This window comes from Akebia trifoliata, chromosome 1 (assembly GCF_017979445.1).
Source record: "Akebia trifoliata isolate Shusen 1 chromosome 1, ASM1797944v1, whole genome shotgun sequence".
Lineage (NCBI taxonomy): Eukaryota > Viridiplantae > Streptophyta > Magnoliopsida > Ranunculales > Lardizabalaceae > Akebia > Akebia trifoliata.
In genome coordinates this window covers 24,435,231-24,454,169 of record NC_141375.1, presented here as the reverse complement: position 1 = coordinate 24,454,169, position 18,939 = coordinate 24,435,231, and the positions used below count along the sequence as shown (strand labels likewise).

General features: G+C 36.3%; 1 protein-coding gene across 1 annotated transcript; it reads left to right on the top strand.

Moving 5' to 3' along the window:
• The first annotated feature begins 4,562 nt into the window (after positions 1 to 4,562).
• On the top strand, positions 4,563 to 6,234 carry LOC147411140 (CBL-interacting protein kinase 5-like). The gene has a single exon (XM_086444961.1). The coding sequence runs from the start codon at positions 4,882 to 4,884 to the stop codon at positions 6,232 to 6,234; it is 1,353 nt and encodes a 450-aa protein (XP_086301087.1). The 5' UTR covers positions 4,563 to 4,881.
• The last annotated feature ends 12,705 nt before the right edge of the window (positions 6,235 to 18,939 follow it).

Sequence of the window (18,939 nt, the reverse complement as noted above, 5' to 3'; positions counted from 1 at the left end):
TTAGAAGTTAGTTACGAGCAGAATCAAATAACTATAACAAATAAGTTTTATTATATTGGTTGATCATTACATGAGCCCTACAATAGGGCTTTAATAAAGAATTACATCAACCAAAGACAAAGAAAGCATACTTAATTAGAAAGATTCTAAGTGCTTAGACTCATGAGACACAAATTTTGTTATTTTATCCTCTACGATTCGGGAGTATCTCATACATGCATGTTCATGGAGATCCAACCAAAGACAAAGAAAGCATACTTAATTAGAAAGATTCTAAGTACTTAGATTCATGAGACACAATTTTTTTTTTTTTTTATCCTCTACGATTCGGGAGTATCTCATGCATGCATGTTCATGGAGATCAAGGATCACCATGAGGTTGAAAAATCAACAACCTTGTATGTCATGTTGCCTTTAATCTGAAGGAAATGATGTTGTTGATGAATTATCAAAAAAACATCCAATCATGCTTGTTGGTGGTTGCCGTCTATTTATGACCATTATTTTTTTGAGTCTGTTGAAGTTAATGGCCCACTAGATTAGTACTATCATAATCTATCTCAAGAGCTTATGAAGTAGAATCATATAGAAAGAAAGAAAAAAAAAATCCTCGCATTGAAAAGGGTATTTATAAAGAATTGCATCAACCAAACATACTTCACACAATTATAAGGATTCTAGTATTTGCCTATGTATCTCATATGAATAGTGATAAATGACTCCCCCACATGGCATACTCAATCCACTCCTCCTGACATAACTGTAGATGTATACTCCCCGAGAAACACAACTGTACTTTTATAGGGATGTGCAGTTGGGTATCCCGAGGAGTATGGATCTCCTGTTCTTGCACATGTCACTATTCAATAAGCCTCTCTAATCTAATTCTCTCTTTTCTTTTCTTTTCTTTTTCTTTTTTTCATGTTTTCTTATATTCTACGTATTGTCAACCAACTTATTTTCAATTAATAATCTATTATACAGCATTTGGAATCTCTCAGCATTTTTGCCTCAAGTTGATTGATTCAAACAATGTTTTCAGGGCGTGAGCCTCGAGTATGAGGCGCACCAAAAGTGCATTGAGGCAGTAGATTGAGGCGTTATGAAGCATGAAAATGGCATACACCTTAGTTAAAGTGTGACTGGGTTTTGCTGAGGCGTAAGCTTTTGTCGAAAATAGATAACTTATTATTATTTCCGGTTAACTATTATTTTGGCTTTCAAACACTGTTTTTTCTTTTTATTTTGATGTATTTTCTTTAACTTTGATTAGATTTTCTAATGACATGGTGTCATTGACACACACACACACACATATATATATATATATATTCCAAAGTCCTTCAAACTGATTTACAAAGCCAACAAGTAGATTGATTTTCTACACTCATGGGGTCGTTTCCTATTTTTATGTAAATTATGTATGTCTTTCATTTTATTTATTTAAAAATTTCATGAGCAAGAGGCTTACGCCTTGAGCACTAGAGAACTCCATTTCCTTGCTTCACGCCTCAGTGTCTAAAATCTTTGGATTCAACAATAATGTTTTAAGAACCACCTTAATGATTGGAACAAAATTTCGTTAAATTGATGGGGCCTAAGTTGGATCTCGGTTCAATTTGGTTGTAGCAATTTATAATTATAAAAATATTTAAAATATAATATGAATTTACTCTGAGTAGATCAACCATTAAAACAAGCTTTCTACTTAGACAAATGATAAAAAAGTGCTGAGAAAAAAGGAGATCCAATTGGTTATTGTAACATAATTAAGGATATGTGTAAGGGTTTGTGACTGTTATGAGGTCAAATGGAGAGGCGACAAGTGAATTTTCCATTAGAATTGATATCCATCGGGGATTGGCTTTGAATTCGTATTTATTTGCTTTAGTTATAAATAAAGTAATTGCTCATATTCAAGAGCACATATTTTGATGGATGTTAATTGTGAATAATGTAATATTAATTGATGAGACTAAAGAAAAAATCAGTACCAAAAAAAAGAATTATGGTGAAAAATGAGTCCAAGGACTCTACCATAAAGTAATTGACACCTAAGAAGAGTAACACCGATATAAAAATTTATGGTCTAGAAATACTCAAACGTCCTAATCAAATTAAATGAAAAATTTTATATGACAGTCGTTAGATGACCAATTATATAAAGTTGAATGTTACACAAGTAAGAAATGCATATTATGTTATTAAATTACGCATAAAATTAGAGATGAGGATGTTGAGGTGGATGAGTGGTAATATTAGGGCCTAAGAAGAAAAATTCAAATTTGAGTCCCTAAAGAAAATAAACAAAAGACATAAAAGAACTTAGATGAAGACAGTGAAAATAGATATGAAATCACTCTAACCCCAAGGGGTTAGCCTAGTGGCAAGTCGAGCCTTGATAAACTCCTCTGGTCAAGTGTTTGGAACCCAACGAAGCTATGAATTCCTTAGGACCACTCTCCGACTCAACCAGTTGCACGTAGGACTTTTCGAGGGGGCGGTGTGTGTGACCATGGGATTAGTCTCACCCAAAGGGTGGGGATACCCACGACAAGCAAATATATATATATATATAGGATTAGGATCCGTATACACATAAAGTTACTCATAAAGCTACAACGTGTTTTGTCTTATATGGGCAAAAATGTTTGGAATGGGCTGATTTTTTGTGAGGATAATCTCTATGGTGAGGAGATCATCCTCACCAAAAATCAGTCCATTATGAAATTTCTAGTCCCATATTTACAAGTTGAAAAATTTTAGACCGTCCAATTTTTGTAAATCATTTTTGATGGGGATAGAAGTTTTGGAATTAGATGATTTTTTGCAAGGATGATTCCCTCACCATAGAGATCATCCTCACAAAAAATCAGCCTATTGTGAACCTTTTTAACCATATAAGACAAAAATATTGTAGCTTTATGAGTAGTTTTATGTGTCTACGGAACCCGACCCATATATATATATATATTCCTCCCAAAAACCATCTCACATAATTTTGAAAAAAAAAAAAACCTTCTATGGCCACATCAACTTTATCTTATAATACACTAATCTTAGAATTAAATTGTTTTCACGGGGTGGTGATTACCTTTTCCTTATTTTTATTTCTTTGTCACCCTACCCCATCATCTGCCATTAGAACCAAGAGTGGTTTGGATGCTTTGTGTTGGTGGGTAGGGTACAGAGAGATGTTGTAACAAAATTTGGTGCTATTGTACAATGATATATTATAGGAAAAGTTGGTGTGTTAAGTTAAAGTGGTTCACAACTGATTCAAGTTCAACTTGTTGGTGGGGTTGGAAAAATGAATCACTGAATTTGTAAAAACGGAAGATTCTTTTAAAACTCATGGATCTATTTGAACCAAACCAGTTTAGTACAAAACCCAATTAGACTATCGATTGGATCCGGTTTAAAAGCACTGCTAACAGTAGGGCTGCAACTTGGACAGGTCAAACCCGAACCTGAACTTAGTTAGGGTCAGATTTGAGCACAATTAGTTAGGGTCTGGGTTTGGGTAAAAAAAATTTGACCAGATCAAATTGGGTTCGGTTCGGACATGGGCATCGGATTGCCCGAACCCAAATTTAATATGATTATAATTTAAAAATATTTTTTAAAGATCTTTGTTTCTTTCTCATTCACAATTCACATTTCCAACTTCAGTTATCTACTATTAATGATGAATGAGCCAACTGATCAACCCGGCTTGCGTTGAGCATTTTATCCCAAAGTCGGGTTGGGCATGGGTTGATCCCCAACCCGGCGCAACCCGCCCGAGTTATAACCCTAGCTGACAGACAGGATCAAAATTCATCAATCCCAGAGTTTGAAGTAATGGTTCTAACTGTCTAAGTTTTGTCTCACTAGTAACGTACCACTGCCCACACAAATTTATCGAGTCTTCTACATCACAAGAAATGTAGATGAGATATGGCCCACTGTGACACAATACATGTAATCAAATTGAAACATTGCCCTCCCCACCAATCAATCTGATTCTCTATATCCAGCGTTTGTGGTTATTGTACTTTGATGTGGGACCATATGCCACTTGTCGAGATTATACTAAGGTATCTATTCACGTGGTCTAGTCAATCTCGTGATACCTTATCTAGTGATGACACGTGTAGAAAGGTATTGACGTAGCCAGATGTGTATCAATCCATCGACTTTTCTCAAAGAAAGAGATATCGCCAGATATATTAATAAAAAAATTAAAAATTAAAAAAATTATATCGTCAAGGCATTCTCAACAGAAATCCCTCATTTCGCGGGATTTCAACCTATCGAAATCATTTTTGGAATTTAAAGGAATCCCGTTAAGTTAATGTACCTGGAAATATACGAAAATATACCTGATTAAATCACTGCAATACGAATCGTAAAAAATTAAAAGTTTCTCTTTTGCTTCGATGCAATTCAACAGCACCTAATAATTGGTACACCCACACTTACCTATCGATCTTCACCATTCATTTGAAATCAAATCAATAATAAATAAAATTTTCTAAAATAGGTAGAGTAGAGCCGTTCATACTTTTACCATAAATAGAATCAAAACGAACGCGCGCCATCCTTGCAGGTAGAGAGCAACCTATTAACTTTCTACTATTTTTAGCCAACCTGACATCTCTAGATTGCAAGGCTTTCGGTTCTGTTGTCTACAATCACAAATCTTTCTTCTTTGAGAGGAAGAGAAATTTCATTAAACTGGCCTTAAGGCTAAGATTTAAATTTTCCCAACTCTTTCTTTCTCCTCCCCACTTCTTAGGCAATGTTTGTTGGTTGGAATTCAGATAAAACAAAGAATGCAGGAGGAGCGCTCCGAACAATCGAGTTTATTCAATCTGGGTCTGTTTAAAAGGAGGCCTAATGGAGAAGAAAGTTACGATTTTGATGCAACGGTACGAGCTTGGGCGAATGCTCGGCCAAGGGACATTTGCAAAGGTTTACCATGCTCGGAATCTAAGATCTGGAGTATCCACGGCTATTAAGGTAATAGAGAAAGAGAAGATCATGAGCGTTGGGATGATTGATCAAATCAAGAGAGAGATCTCGGTGATGCGACTCGTTCAACACCCAAACATTGTTCAACTCCACGAAGTCATGGCTAGCAAGACGAAGATCTATTTCGTCATGGAATACCTCAAAGGAGGTGAGCTTTTCAGTAAGGTTGCCAAAGGGAAGCTCAAGGAAGACGTGGCTCGCAAGTATTTCCAACAATTGATTGGAGCAATAGATTTCTGCCATAGTCGTGGGGTCTACCACCGTGATCTCAAGCCAGAGAATCTCCTCCTAGACGCGAATGGTACCCTTAAGGTTACCGACTTTGGTCTTAGTGCTTTGTGGGAGTCGAGGAGGCAAGATGGTCTCCTCCACACGACATGCGGGACTCCAGCTTATGTTGCACCAGAAGTCATTAATAAGAAAGGCTACGACGGGGCAAAAGCTGATTTATGGTCTTGTGGTGTTATTCTCTTTGTTCTGATGGCAGGTTATCTCCCTTTCCAAGACCCAAATATCATGGAAATGTATAGGAAGATAAGTAAAGGAGAATTCAAGTGCCCACAATGGTTCCCACCCGAGGTTCGAAAGCTCCTATCGAGGATTCTTGACCCGAATCCAAACACAAGAATCACCTTAGAGAAGATCATGGAGAACCCTTGGTTTAAAAAGGGCTTTAAACCAGCTGAGTGCCTCCGACTGCAAAAAGAAAAACAGGAGGCTAGCCTTGAGGATATCAAAGCTGTCTTTGAATCGAGTTCCAACAATATTGTGGAGAAGAAAGCTGAATACACAAACTCCATGAAACCCACTTGTTTGAATGCATTTGATATCATATCTCAATCTCCGGGATTCAATCTATCGGGTTTGTTTCAGAAAGAGAGAGATCACAATGCAGAGGCAAGGTTCACAACAACAAAGCCACCGTCGGCAATCGTATCAAAGCTGGAGGAAATCGCGGAGACAGAAAGCTTTAAGGTGAAGAAGAAGAATGGGTTGGTGAAGCTTCAAGGCTGCAAGGAAGGAAGAAAGGGTCAGCTCAGTATAGATGCAGAGATCTTCGAGGTTACACCTTCATTACACGTAGTGGAAGTAAAGAAAACAGCCGGTGATACATTTGAATATCAGAAATTCTATAACCAAGGATTGAAACCTTCACTCAAGGATATAGTGTGGACTTGGCAAGGAGGTGCGCAACAACAACCACCACAACCTGTGTAGGGTTGATTTTAAATTTCTGGGATTTATTATTATGGTGAGGTGTTCTTCCCCAAGTTTTTTCCTCAAGCATTATTTCTATTGTACATGTTTTTCCTATATTGTTTCCGATCATTTTTGTAATTTGCATGTAAGTTTGCATCCTACTCAAATCTCTAGGGGGATTTTGGCAGGTATAAGATGTTTGGTACAATAATCTTTAATCAGTATATGCAAACTGTAAATTAAGACATTAAAATTTTATGAAATTGAATGGTTGTGATTGGTTGAAGTTTGACTGAGAAATATCGTTAGTATCTAACTTGGAAATATTTCAGGTAAAAGATAACATAATTAGTCCATTAAGTCCTGAAGGATAGAAACTTTTTCAAATGCAACTCAAGTAATTGTACAATGAAATAAACTTCAAGGATTAGTTATTTGATCTTAACTAATATGAAAAATGGAAAATATTACCCTACATGGATTACTTAAAACTAGGTAAATAATCATCAAATTTACAAGGCCATTCTAATATTTTGTTAGCTTTAAGAATAGATGAACGAAGAATCACTGTTTTTTATGAAGCTCAAGAAAGGTATTGTGCATGCAGATCCCTACACCGTTGGCAGTGCATAAGAAGAGACAAACAACAAAGCAATAAAGACACACAAGTGCGTAATCTAGACTCGAACCTGAATATTGTTTGATGATGCCACTGGGTTAACTTTGTTTTAATGAAGACAGGTTTTGAAACCAGATCCATGTTATCAATTGATACAAACTTCATCAACCTACAAAGGTGGAAAATGAAATATGTTCGAAGTAATATATATTTCTTATAGTCATTCAATAATAGATAACTTCAATATAACTTAAGACTTCATGAACTATCAAATCGGGATAAATGTACTTCACTGCTTGAAACAAGATCTACCCCCCGAGTCCAAAATAATTGATATTAATGCTAAAACTAAAAGAAAGTGGTTTAATTCAATGATTATTACCACATCATTACCATAGAAGTACACTTCTTCCTACATAAGTTAGAAGATGGACAGAAATTCAACCTGTGACACCTATATTATTTCAATTACCAAATCACTCTCCCGATTTGAAGTTTTTTTTCCAAATTAGACTCCACGTGTATCCACAGATAGACATACAAGAGGTCTAGCATACTAGAAAATACATACATATATGGCTGTCTATTATGTTCACCTAGCTAAACCTTCCAAAGGGAAATTTCAATGTCTACGTCTTGAAAGAGGAACTTTAACATAAAGGAACTAACCAAATTATTAATATGTGAATAAAAAATTTTAGCAACTTTATTGCTGCCAACATTGTCAACCTTCAGGTTTCATTATCTCTTCACAAAACTAGTTTTTCTTACAAAAATTTAAAATCTATCAACTTTGTGAGTCAATTTGCAACAAAACTTGAATTTTTGAAAGAACTCATTAAGATTTTTACAATGATATTCACTTTTGGAAAATATTAGCCTCAAACGACTTTTTGAGGCAGAGCATCAAAAGTACAGCTGAGATGAGAAGATATTCAAAAGGATTCCCTGGGAAAAAATCAGGAAACCTGTTTTTTTTTTTTTTTTTTGTGCTGATCTCAGCAGTATGCGTGATGCTTCATATTTTTATTCAACTATGATATTGAATTCCTATGATGCCCTTAAGATTGATTTTCCAAAGGTAAAAATGCATTTATAGAGATACCTAAATTGTGAAAATTACAGAAAGGTCTCCAAATCCCTCATAAATCGCAAGAAAGCTCTAACGGGTCCCTCGCATCCAAATTGGGCCCGACAGCTGGGAATGGGCATCATGGCTCAGGCCTAAGTTTCAGCAGATAAAACCCATAGTGCGAACACATCCAAGTGAAAATAGAGGAACTGTTATCAAATCCATTATTATGCCCACACATCTCTTGCCTTGCCTCACACTTCTATTCTAAATTGGTGTGGACGCCAAGGACAATTGGCCGATCCTCGTGACCCAGACCAAGCCAAGGAAAGAGTGACAATGAGAGCAGAGAGAGACAGACCCATGCAGTGGTGTGTAGCAGTTCAAAGAAAGAATCTACCATCCAGAACAGAGATCAGCCCCCTCAAACCTATGGGATTAAAGCCCTAAGAATCTAGGATGCCGTCTACTTATTAGGGCTAGACTCTTTTCCTCTAGCACCAATGTGCACACATTGTGTTAGAAAACAAGAGAGGTCATACAATTTCACCAATCCTATATTATGCCAATATGGTGCTTAGCAGGAGAATGAGTTTCACGAGTCCAGAGTCCAAACAACGCCAAAGTAGGAGGCACAACGTCTGCGATTTCAAACAAGGATACCAAACCCTTGCATAAAACTAAAAAGAAAACCCACAGCTCTTCCTTTCCAAATTGAATACACTGTCAGGCATCAAAAAGTTTTCTAACTTGAGGCCAAAGTAAATTATATCCCTATTCTCAAGCCCACAGTTCAATTGGTTAATATTTTGTACCACAACCTGATTAGGGTTCTAACTTAAGGAAGGTTCTAGCTTGAGTATGGGAATTTGGTGGATATAGGAATGTCCATAAAGGTGGAAAGAGGGAGCATGTTGTAATGTTAGAGAGGGCACAAAATAAGTTGGTTATGGTAAAGGTGGTAAAAAGGGTCCGTTTCCAAATTTGTTCTTATTTGCATAACCTTCTCTCTATTATAACCTTCTCTACAAATAGAGGAAAGGTTAGTGGTGTAGAGACAAGCAATTGAGTAATTACTCAAAGCGACTTGTGAAGTACTCAAGTGTTTAGTGTTGTCAAGCTATCCCATATAATAAACATCTTGAGAGTATTCCTAATGATTCAGTGTTTTGGTTCTCCTAAAAGTGGTATTAGGGCCACATATCGTCAGGATTAGATAATAATCAGGGAATTATGCAGCCTTGTGAGGATCTTGGTGGTCAGGGAGCACATAGAAGCTTGAGTGAGTGGCCAAGTAAGACAACTACAAGATCCCTTGGAGTGGAAGGCATCATGTTTTCTCTAGAGTAATTCGGTTATTGTTAGAGTCTATGGAGAAGAGGTCATAAGGAGATTACATATTGCTATGGTTACCACTAAACAAAGTGGTGCAACATGGTGAACTTGAGTATGTTGAACGGATCAATGAACTCAACAACAGCTATAGCAATTGGACGTCCTATATAGAGTCATATCTCCAATGGAAGGATCCATGGAACATGTGGGTACCATTTTCCCTCCTTGTAGAATGAGACACGTGTCTCCTCGTGATAATAAAAAAATATACATGACGCTTGTCGTACCTCGGTATAATCTAAAATACATAGACAACTACCATTCAAAGTAGTACAAATACATGTGCTCGGTCAAAATTAAGGAATAGAAAAATAAGTGACAATAAGCTTGGGGTTCGTAGACATCAAAGAATCACCAATGATATTGAACTCGATATTTGCAAACATCCAAAAGAAACAAAAATTGTAGAAGTCTACCTATCAAAATTGTCGATCATAATCCTTCAAACAAAAACATCATCATATTCACTTCAAAAAGGACCTCCCAGTCCTTTCACTATTAACATTACATTGGCATTATGTATAAGTCGAGAATATATTTTTATATCATTAATATGTGACTAGGTGCTAAGTGGAACTTATCTCGTAAGAAAACATTATGTTAAGTTCAAATACCACTCAGCATTATCATCAAGTAAGAAAAACACTAAAGAAGATAGAACTCCACATGATCAAATCCCTTAGCCCTCAAATCATAATATTAAATGAGATACAAATCAAAACTTATCAAAAGAACAAGTGATGGAACATTTTCTATCAAAAAACCTAAATTTTAAATATCTTCTTTACTTTGCACTAAATATTAAGAACCTTATACTTCAAACTTAAATATTTCCTTTAAATACAATGGACCTACTTTTCAAGATCACTAAGTATCACAGTTACGTAATGTCCAACTCATGGGACGCCTAGACCACGCAAGTGGTGAAATCTATTTGCAAAAATTGTCTGTTAATATAAATCGATGAATTAAAGAAGGTTTAGAAATTTCACTCACTCTCAACAGTATTCTTAGACATTGTTTATCTTCTTCTCCTTCTTCTACTATGATAACTAACTTATGTTTCAGAATATATTTGACAAGTACCACAATGGTGTTTCACCTTCAATCTTTTTCTCCTTCTTACCAACAACTAGAAGATCTAAAGTTCATCAACCTTTTCTCCCGAAAACACCTTGATGTAGATGATCTAACAATTACAACCATCTATTTACTTTAAAATGAAAATAAAAAAACAATTACAACTATCTGATCAAAAGAAGGTCATCTTATCTATCAGAGCACATATCTTAATTGTCTCAGACTAGTGGGGATCATAATTTATATGGTTGACTTGGCGAAGCCGAACAACTTTTCTTAATTGATTTCTCTAACCAAGCCTAGTACTACCATTTGGTTGTTTGGCAAGGCCATCATGAATGACTGCAATTATGTTTTAACAAAGTGGTTGTTGATCATATTGTCGTGCGCCTTGGAGGTTTTGCACCTGCTAATTTGGAAGGTTTTTAGAAACCCCAAGCTAAGTTATGAAATCCTTGAGTTTTGTGTTATGATGGATCAAATGACTTTCTCCTGATCACATGGCTGCAACTATCAGATCATCATCTCCATCAAAAATTCTTCAGGAAAATTGACAAGCTTCAGATCTTCTCATTGTTGAGTGCCTCCACTCCTGAGTATCACGTGCTCACGTATCGTGCCCCAGTTCGACCCATGACCCTCTTATATACATAGTTGTGCCTTCTCTTTACCCCAATTGATTTTAGGTAGAGTAGTTTGCAACTTGGTATCAAAGCGTTAAGTTCGTATAGGTCACGGGTTCGATTCTTTCCACCCTTATGGGTGAGGGGGAGTGTTGAGTGTATATTTTCCTCCATTCTCAGGTATCATACCCCAGTTAAGTCTCGTGACCCTTTTATATTCATAGTTCTCCCCCTCTCCAACAGATCGGTCTTTTGGAGTAGTTGGTTTTTTTTATATAGATAACGGAACAAAAAGAATAAGCGGTAGATCAAGATGGCCTACAAAAGGAAAAAAAAAACAGCAAAAGAAAAACAATTAAAAAAACACGTCTCCAAAAGAAGCAACGACACCAAAAGATTACAAACAATATCCCAACGGACTAGGAAGTCCTCAAAGAAAACCACTCTGAACACCTTGAAGATCTTACACCAAAAAACCAAAAACCCAAGGATCGACAAGAATAACTCTTGATTGGATTGGGCCTTCCCTTCAAAATTCTAGCATTTCTCTCCTTCCAAAGACCTCACATAATCGCAAACGGAGTTATACTCCAAAGCCTCCTCTTGAAATGACGAAAACTCATCCCCAATTGGGACCATTCCTCAAAGACATCTCTCAGAGAACTCAAAATACGACACTCCACTCCAAACAAGGAAAAGAAGTGATTCCACGGCTTCTTTGCCACGGGACAATGCACAAGAAGATGACTAGCCGACTCCTTGTTACCTAAGCACATATAACAATAACTCAGGCCACAAAATCCCCTTCTTCTCAACTGGTCTAGCGTAAGAATTCTTTCCTTAACCGCAGTTCACACAATGAAAGCCACCTTAGATGGCACCCTAGGGCCCCATACTGTTATGGGGGGTAAGGAAGCATCACCACTCCTATTCAAATCTTCATAAAACTCCCTCATAGAGAATAAACCTTTGTTGTTAGTAACCCAGAACCTAGTATCGTCTCCAATTGGGTCTTTAGGAACATTATCAAGGCTTTCCAACAACTCTGAGATTTTTGGCACCTCTGAATCGTTCAAGGACCTCCTGAAACCTAAGTCCCAAGTTAAACCTCCAACACCTACTCCCCGAAAGCTTGCTACAGGAAGATTCCTTTGTCTTGAGATGGCAAACAAAGCCAGAAAATGCTCCTTCAAGAGATCCGCACCACACCAAGAATCCTCCCAAAATCTAACTTTATCTCCCCTACCAACCTTAAAGACCACCCTCTTTTAGAATTGAGGAATGACCTTGAGAAAAAAAAAAAAAAAAACGAGAGTGAAGCATCGATGTGGTGTCTGTCAAATACACTCGGAAGCTTAAGTTGGTAGAAGGTGAAGAAAAAGAATATGAATGGTGTCTAAGAAAGCTCTTAAGAGTGAAATTTTTTAACCTTCCTTAACTCGCATATTTGTGTATTAATAGGCAAGTTTCATGGACAGGTATCACCACTTTTGTGGTTCAATTGTCCCATGAACTGGATAATAGATAGTTGTGAGATACTTAAATAATCTTGGAAAGTGAACCCATTGCATTTAATAAAAATATTCTAGTTTGAAACATAAGGGTCTTAGTATTTAATACAAAGTTTAGAAGATATTTAAAAAAATTTGACAGAGAATGTTTGATCATTTATTCTTTTGATAAGCTCAGGACTGTATCTCATGTAATGTTGTGATTTGGGGGCAAAGAAATCTGATCATGAAAAGGACAGCCCTCTTTAATGTTTTGTCTTATCCGATTGTTGAAGATAAAATTGAGTTGATATTTGAACTTAATGTAATGTTTTCTTCTAATATAACTTTCAATTTCCACTTGGTTACATCGGAGATATAAAAAGGATATCCTCGACTCATACATAATGCCGAAGTGATGTTAATAATGAAAGGACTGGGACGTCCTCGAGTGAATTTGATAATGTTTTTGTCTGGAGAACTATGATTGACATTTTGTTATAGGCAGACCTATACAATTTTTGGTTTCAATCGAATGTTAGTAAATGTTGAGCTTAAAGACATTGATGATTCTTGGATGTCTACAAATCTTGAGCTTATAGTCAGTTGTGTTTTATTCCTTAGTTTTGACCGAGCACACGTATTATACTATTGTAAATGACAAGTGTTTATGCACTTCAAATTATATTGAGGTAAAACACGTGTCATACAAATTTTTTATTATGTCGAAAGGACACATGTCTCACTCTACTAGGAGTAGGAAAAATGGTACCCATAGGAAACAATGACAAGTGTTGATGCCAAACTATTGGAGGATACCCTTGAGAATGCAGAAGAGCTGCAAAAGTGGAAGATATGTGTGCCTAAAGCTTTGTTTGCTATTAATGCATGTATCCAAGATGGATATAAGACCCACTATCAATTTTTGATTTAGTGTTCAAGAGCGATTTGATCCTTATCATGCTCTCATATTTTTAGACCACACGCCTAACTTTGCCAACATTCAAAATTCCACTAAATTTGGAAAGAATGAAAGAAGAATAAGCTAATATGAAAGGAATCTCTTAAGAATAGGATAATGGATATCTTTCCGTACCTCTAACATCAAATTCAAGGAAACAAATATAATTACAAAGCTAATATGGACTTACTCAAAAGCCAAAAGTGTAGGTCATTTCAAACCCCTTCTGAAACTATTGCAATCTCAAAATTGAACTAATTGGTAAGACATGGGCCTGAATCTTAGTGGATCATGGCAGCAAAGTTACTCTACCAATTACAATACCTTGTTGTGTATTTAAGTAATTTGCAAAGTATTTTACCTATCTCTTGGTGGGAATTATACTTCAAGTTGTCCTACAAGACTAGTCTGAGGAAGGGACTTCGCCAAAGACATGCACCTCTGAAGGCTGGGGGTGAGGGCCTATTGTGGATTGGTAAAATGGCCGATGAGCACGTGTGCCACTTGTCTAGCCCAAAATTTGAATTTGAGTCGTCCAATGATAATCATACTGGGTTGTTTCACAGCACTAGCTTTTCAACTAAGCACGACAACCAATTGTGTTAAGTAACAATTCCTCTCGTACTAGGTTGATTTATTATCGTGACAACATCAATAGCAAGATAAAACTACCTTGTCTCACAAGGATCTAAACCCAACTTGCATTCCTTATTGGTGAGTAAACAATCCAACACTTGAATAAATTCTACTTCACAATAATAGGAAAAACTGACATCAAATTATCAAAAAGTCATGTTGCTATGAACGATTGGCTACCATAAGTTAGTTGTCCTTGGGTTAATTTTTTTGACGTCTCTAATTTCAAGTCCCAAAAGTCTAAAGGATTGATAGGCCACGTTTTCACAGTTCATATTCTTACTAGAAATCAAAATCAAATGAGATTTTCCCATTTTTCCACATGAAATTTTTGTTCTTGTTGGGCTCATTTTATGACACATTGCGTTACCTTTTAACAAATGTGCCACCCAAGCCAAACTCCCCACTTGACAATGTTTTTCGTCCAAATTGACCCCTCCTGGATGGCAGGCCTTAGATTTCAAAGGAGGGGAGATACCCAGCCTACCGCTCACGAAATAAGTAAACTAATGTTATTAATGATAATTCATTTTTGCCATGAGAAGTACTTCCCACTTATTCTACACCTTTTAAACACACTGCTCCTCGAGATATGGATGAAGTCATCACATGATCCCATGGATCTTGACCTCAACAAGCTAGAGTCAAATTGCTCCCTTATCATATGTTGGCCCTAATGAAAGGTGGCTTGGGACAGAGCAACAATTGGGCACTAAGGCAAGATCCCTCAATCAACTTCGGAGATCTCGTTCTAGGATCAACAAAGTTGGAATGGAGTTTAAATACATGACAAGCAAAACCTCTGGTGAGTCAACAACGGATGCTCTGGGTAGGTAAAAAGACTCTAACATTGAAAACATCTTTTCGAAATTCTTAACATTAACATGGACACAAATTGGGCAATGTCAACGAGAAAATCGAAACATGTGATAAGATAAGGACAATCATGACTAGCCAGAGAAGTAACTGCTATGATAAAATGCAGAGAGCGATGCCAAGCAAGGAGGAATGGATATAAATAGAGGAGTTTGTGCTCTCTCTCAAGAGCCTTATTACTCTATCAAAACATCAACTGACTTGATCGTTGAAGTAATGTTACAAGTGATCCAATGGAGATCACAAGAAAAGCTCAACCCAGGAGATGGAAGCTCATGTTTGTGGGATTCTAAGTGAGAATTGGAGCTCACAAACGAATAATGAAGGAGAAAGTGGTGACTATTACCTTTATAATATAGAAAGGCATGACGAGATGGATGAATTATCCGAACAAATGGAAGCTTGAGTGAGAATTGGAGCTCACACACCTTTTGGGCATCTTTTAACATGTTCATTTGGGCCTGTTTGAGCCTAAATTTACGTGGGGTCCACACACCTTTTGGGACGGTACCACGTGGGAATTTATTCTCCTCATTGAAGATATGAGTAAATGAAAAATTATCCCCGAAGAACCCCTACTTGTATATGGAAATTGGTATGTAGTGTAGTGAATTTTGTTGAGTACTACATTGAAAAGGTAAAATAAAGAATTTTCACTCTTATATGGAACCTCTCTTACCACTTAGGTGGCTATGAGAAAGAGATGTGGGTAAGCCCACACGCATACGAGGGCTCATGGGCTCAAGAAGGATTTGGATCCCGTGATCTGAAAAACCTATGTGTGTATGTGTGCATGCGCATACAATGCGCACGAAGGGGGTGCAAATCTCGACCATTTGGCTTCACATGCTTCATTTTGTTAGACCTAGTCTTGGTCTTGGGCTTTGCAACTTGTTGAGCCTATTATTTTACCTTTGCTTTTTTTCATTGGAAGCAAGGGAGCATACCCCTTAATTCCTATCTTGTTTTTCCTTGGTATATGTCCAATTTTCTTACATTCTAGATTTTCACATGCATCTTTTTACAGTAAAAAAACACAAATGTTCGATTCACTAAGCGTATAGATTGAAGTGCTACTTCTGTACGATTGTGATCGTTGTATCCTGGGAGACAGTTGTTCACAAAACTGTGGACACCAATAGCTGGAACAAATATGTCTTAAGAACATTATTTTACGCACAAACCTCGATCAACTCCAAAATTCTTATTTGGATCATATTGTCATTTCTTTTTATCTATTGTTATTATTTTCTTTTAAATTAGTTAAAGTTATTTCTCGATCTTACAATCTTAAGATGAATCCAAAACACACCTATAATTTTTATCTATAACAATAATGATTGAGAGGTGTGAAGACAACCAAAAGAATGGAGAGGTTTTTTTTTAAGACAATATTCCTGAATGGACGAACACCAAGGAAAAACAAGATAGGAATTAAGGGGTACACCCCTTGCTTCAAACGAAAAATCAAAGGTAACATAATAGACTCAACAAAGCAAAATGAGGCCTTTCGCGTGCACCAACGTGAAGCCAAATGGTCGAGATTTGCACCACCCTGCGTGCACGTCGTATGCCCACTCACATACTAGGGTTTTTCGGATCACGGGGTCCAAATCCTTTTAGAACCCATGGGCCCTCGTGCGTGTGTGGGTTTACCCATGTCTCTTTCATACCCACATAAGTAATAAGAGAGGTTTTATATAAGAGCGAAAATTATTTCTTCTACCTTTCCGATGAGAGACTAAACAAAATTCACCACATTACATACCAATTTCCATAAATAGGTTGGGGTTCTTTTGAGCTGATTTTTCCTTCACTCCTTAGCAATTTTTGGCAATCAAATATACAACATTATTCTCCTCAATGAGGATAATAATTTCCCATGTGATCCCGTCCCAAAAGGTGTGAAGCCACATAAATTTAGACTCAAAGAAGCCCAAATGAACATGTTAAAAATCTGACTTTCCAACAATCCCCCACATGAATGAAATAATGGCGAAGACAAAAAAACATAAAAAGCAAAAAAAGAGTATTTAGGAATGGCACTACATCGGGTGAGGTAACTTGTCACTTTGAGCCTTCCCTAGTTAAAAGTTATAGGATTTACAGGCTAACCAATGAACACAATGTCTTGAACTGTTCAGTCTTAGATGTAAATAAAGATAATAGAATTCACATAGTTTCTTTCCTGACACAATCGGTTCTCATGGTTGTGTTCATTTTTGCCCTAAAATTTTTAGATTCATGAGTGCTATAGAGAATTTAGCTTTATAGATTTTCATAAAAGCAGGCTCACTTCACATTCACATAGGTGATTCCTATTAAAAGTACCTTGTTGTACTTCACTTGTAAAAAACAAGTTATAGGCATCATTAAAAGCATAGCTTACCCTAAAACCGCTACAAACAACACTTGTTACATCATAAGAATGGATAGGAGAGATAAACTCCTCAGTACTACTGATAAATTACACACAACAAGTTGTCTCGTTGAACCTAGATCTTGGGATCTCCAGTCAACTAGGTCGGGTTGCCATTAAGATGACCCTTTTGTGTAGGCTTTAAACCCATTCCCCTCGATGTCATTCTATTTGCTCTCTTGTTAAACTTTTAGTAAGCAAATCTAAGAGATTGTCTTTGGACTTTATATAATCAATAGAAATAATTCTATTTGAAAGCAATAGCTTAATAATAGTTTTTCTACGACGAATATGTCGAAACTTACCATTATACATATTATTTTATGTCAATCGCTACTTGATTATCACAATATATACAAACGGCGGGCACAGATTTTGACCATAATGGAATATCCTCTTAGAAATGTCAAAGCCACTCAGCTTTTTTGCCTGTTTTATCTAAAGCTATAAATTTTGATTCCATGGTGGATCGGGCTATAAATGTCTATTTAGAGGATTTCAAAAGAAATATTTGCACCTCTAAGTGTTAATATATATCCACTTGTGGAGTTTGATTCTTCAGAATTAGATATCCAATTGGCATCATTGTATCCCTCATGCACCACTAGGTAGTGTAGTGTAACCCATATTCCAAGGTAAATTTTAAGTATCTTAAAACCCTGACTAGTGTTTTCTAGTGATCTGCTTCTGGATTACTTGTATATATACTCAATTTGCTAATTGAGTAAGCAATATCTGGTCTTGTGCAGTTCATGACAAACATTACACTATCAATTATATGAGTGCTCTAATTGAGAGATACTCTTATCGATATTTTTCATCAAATGAAAGTTAACTTCAACTGATGTCTTAACAGGAGCACAATTAAATTGATTAAATATCTTAAGCATTTTCCTAATATAATGTGATTGAGATAATACAGGTCCTTTTGATGTTCTACTAATCTTTCTTCCTAGTATAACATCAACAACACCTAAGTCTTTCATTTAGTTAATTCCCAAAATTAACATATCATCAATGTAAAGGCAAATAATTACTTAAAGCATCTTCAATGCTCTTACTGTAAACACATTTGTCACATTCATTAATTTTGAAACCATTTGACAACATAACATTGTCAAATTTTCCATGCCATTGGTTAGGTGCTTATTTCAATCCATAAAGTGATTAACAAATCTGCACTCTTTTCTTTCTTGTCCTTTGACAAGGAATCATTCTGGTTGTTTCATATATATTTCTTCATGTAATTCATCATTTAAAAAAACTGTTTTAACATCCATTTGATGTATTTCTAGCTTACGCAATGTTGCAATAGCTATCAACATGCAAATAGAAGTTATTCTTGCAACTGGTGAATTTGTGTTCAAGATAGTCCAAGCCTTCTTTTTGCTTGAATCCTTTGGAAACAAGTTTGGCGTTGTACTTGTCTAGGGAACCATCAGGTTTCATCTTCTTCGTGAAGATCTATTTGCAACCTATAGGCTTACTATCTAGTGGAAGATACATCAATTCCCAAGTGTGATTTTGCAAAATTGAGTCAATTTTGCAATCC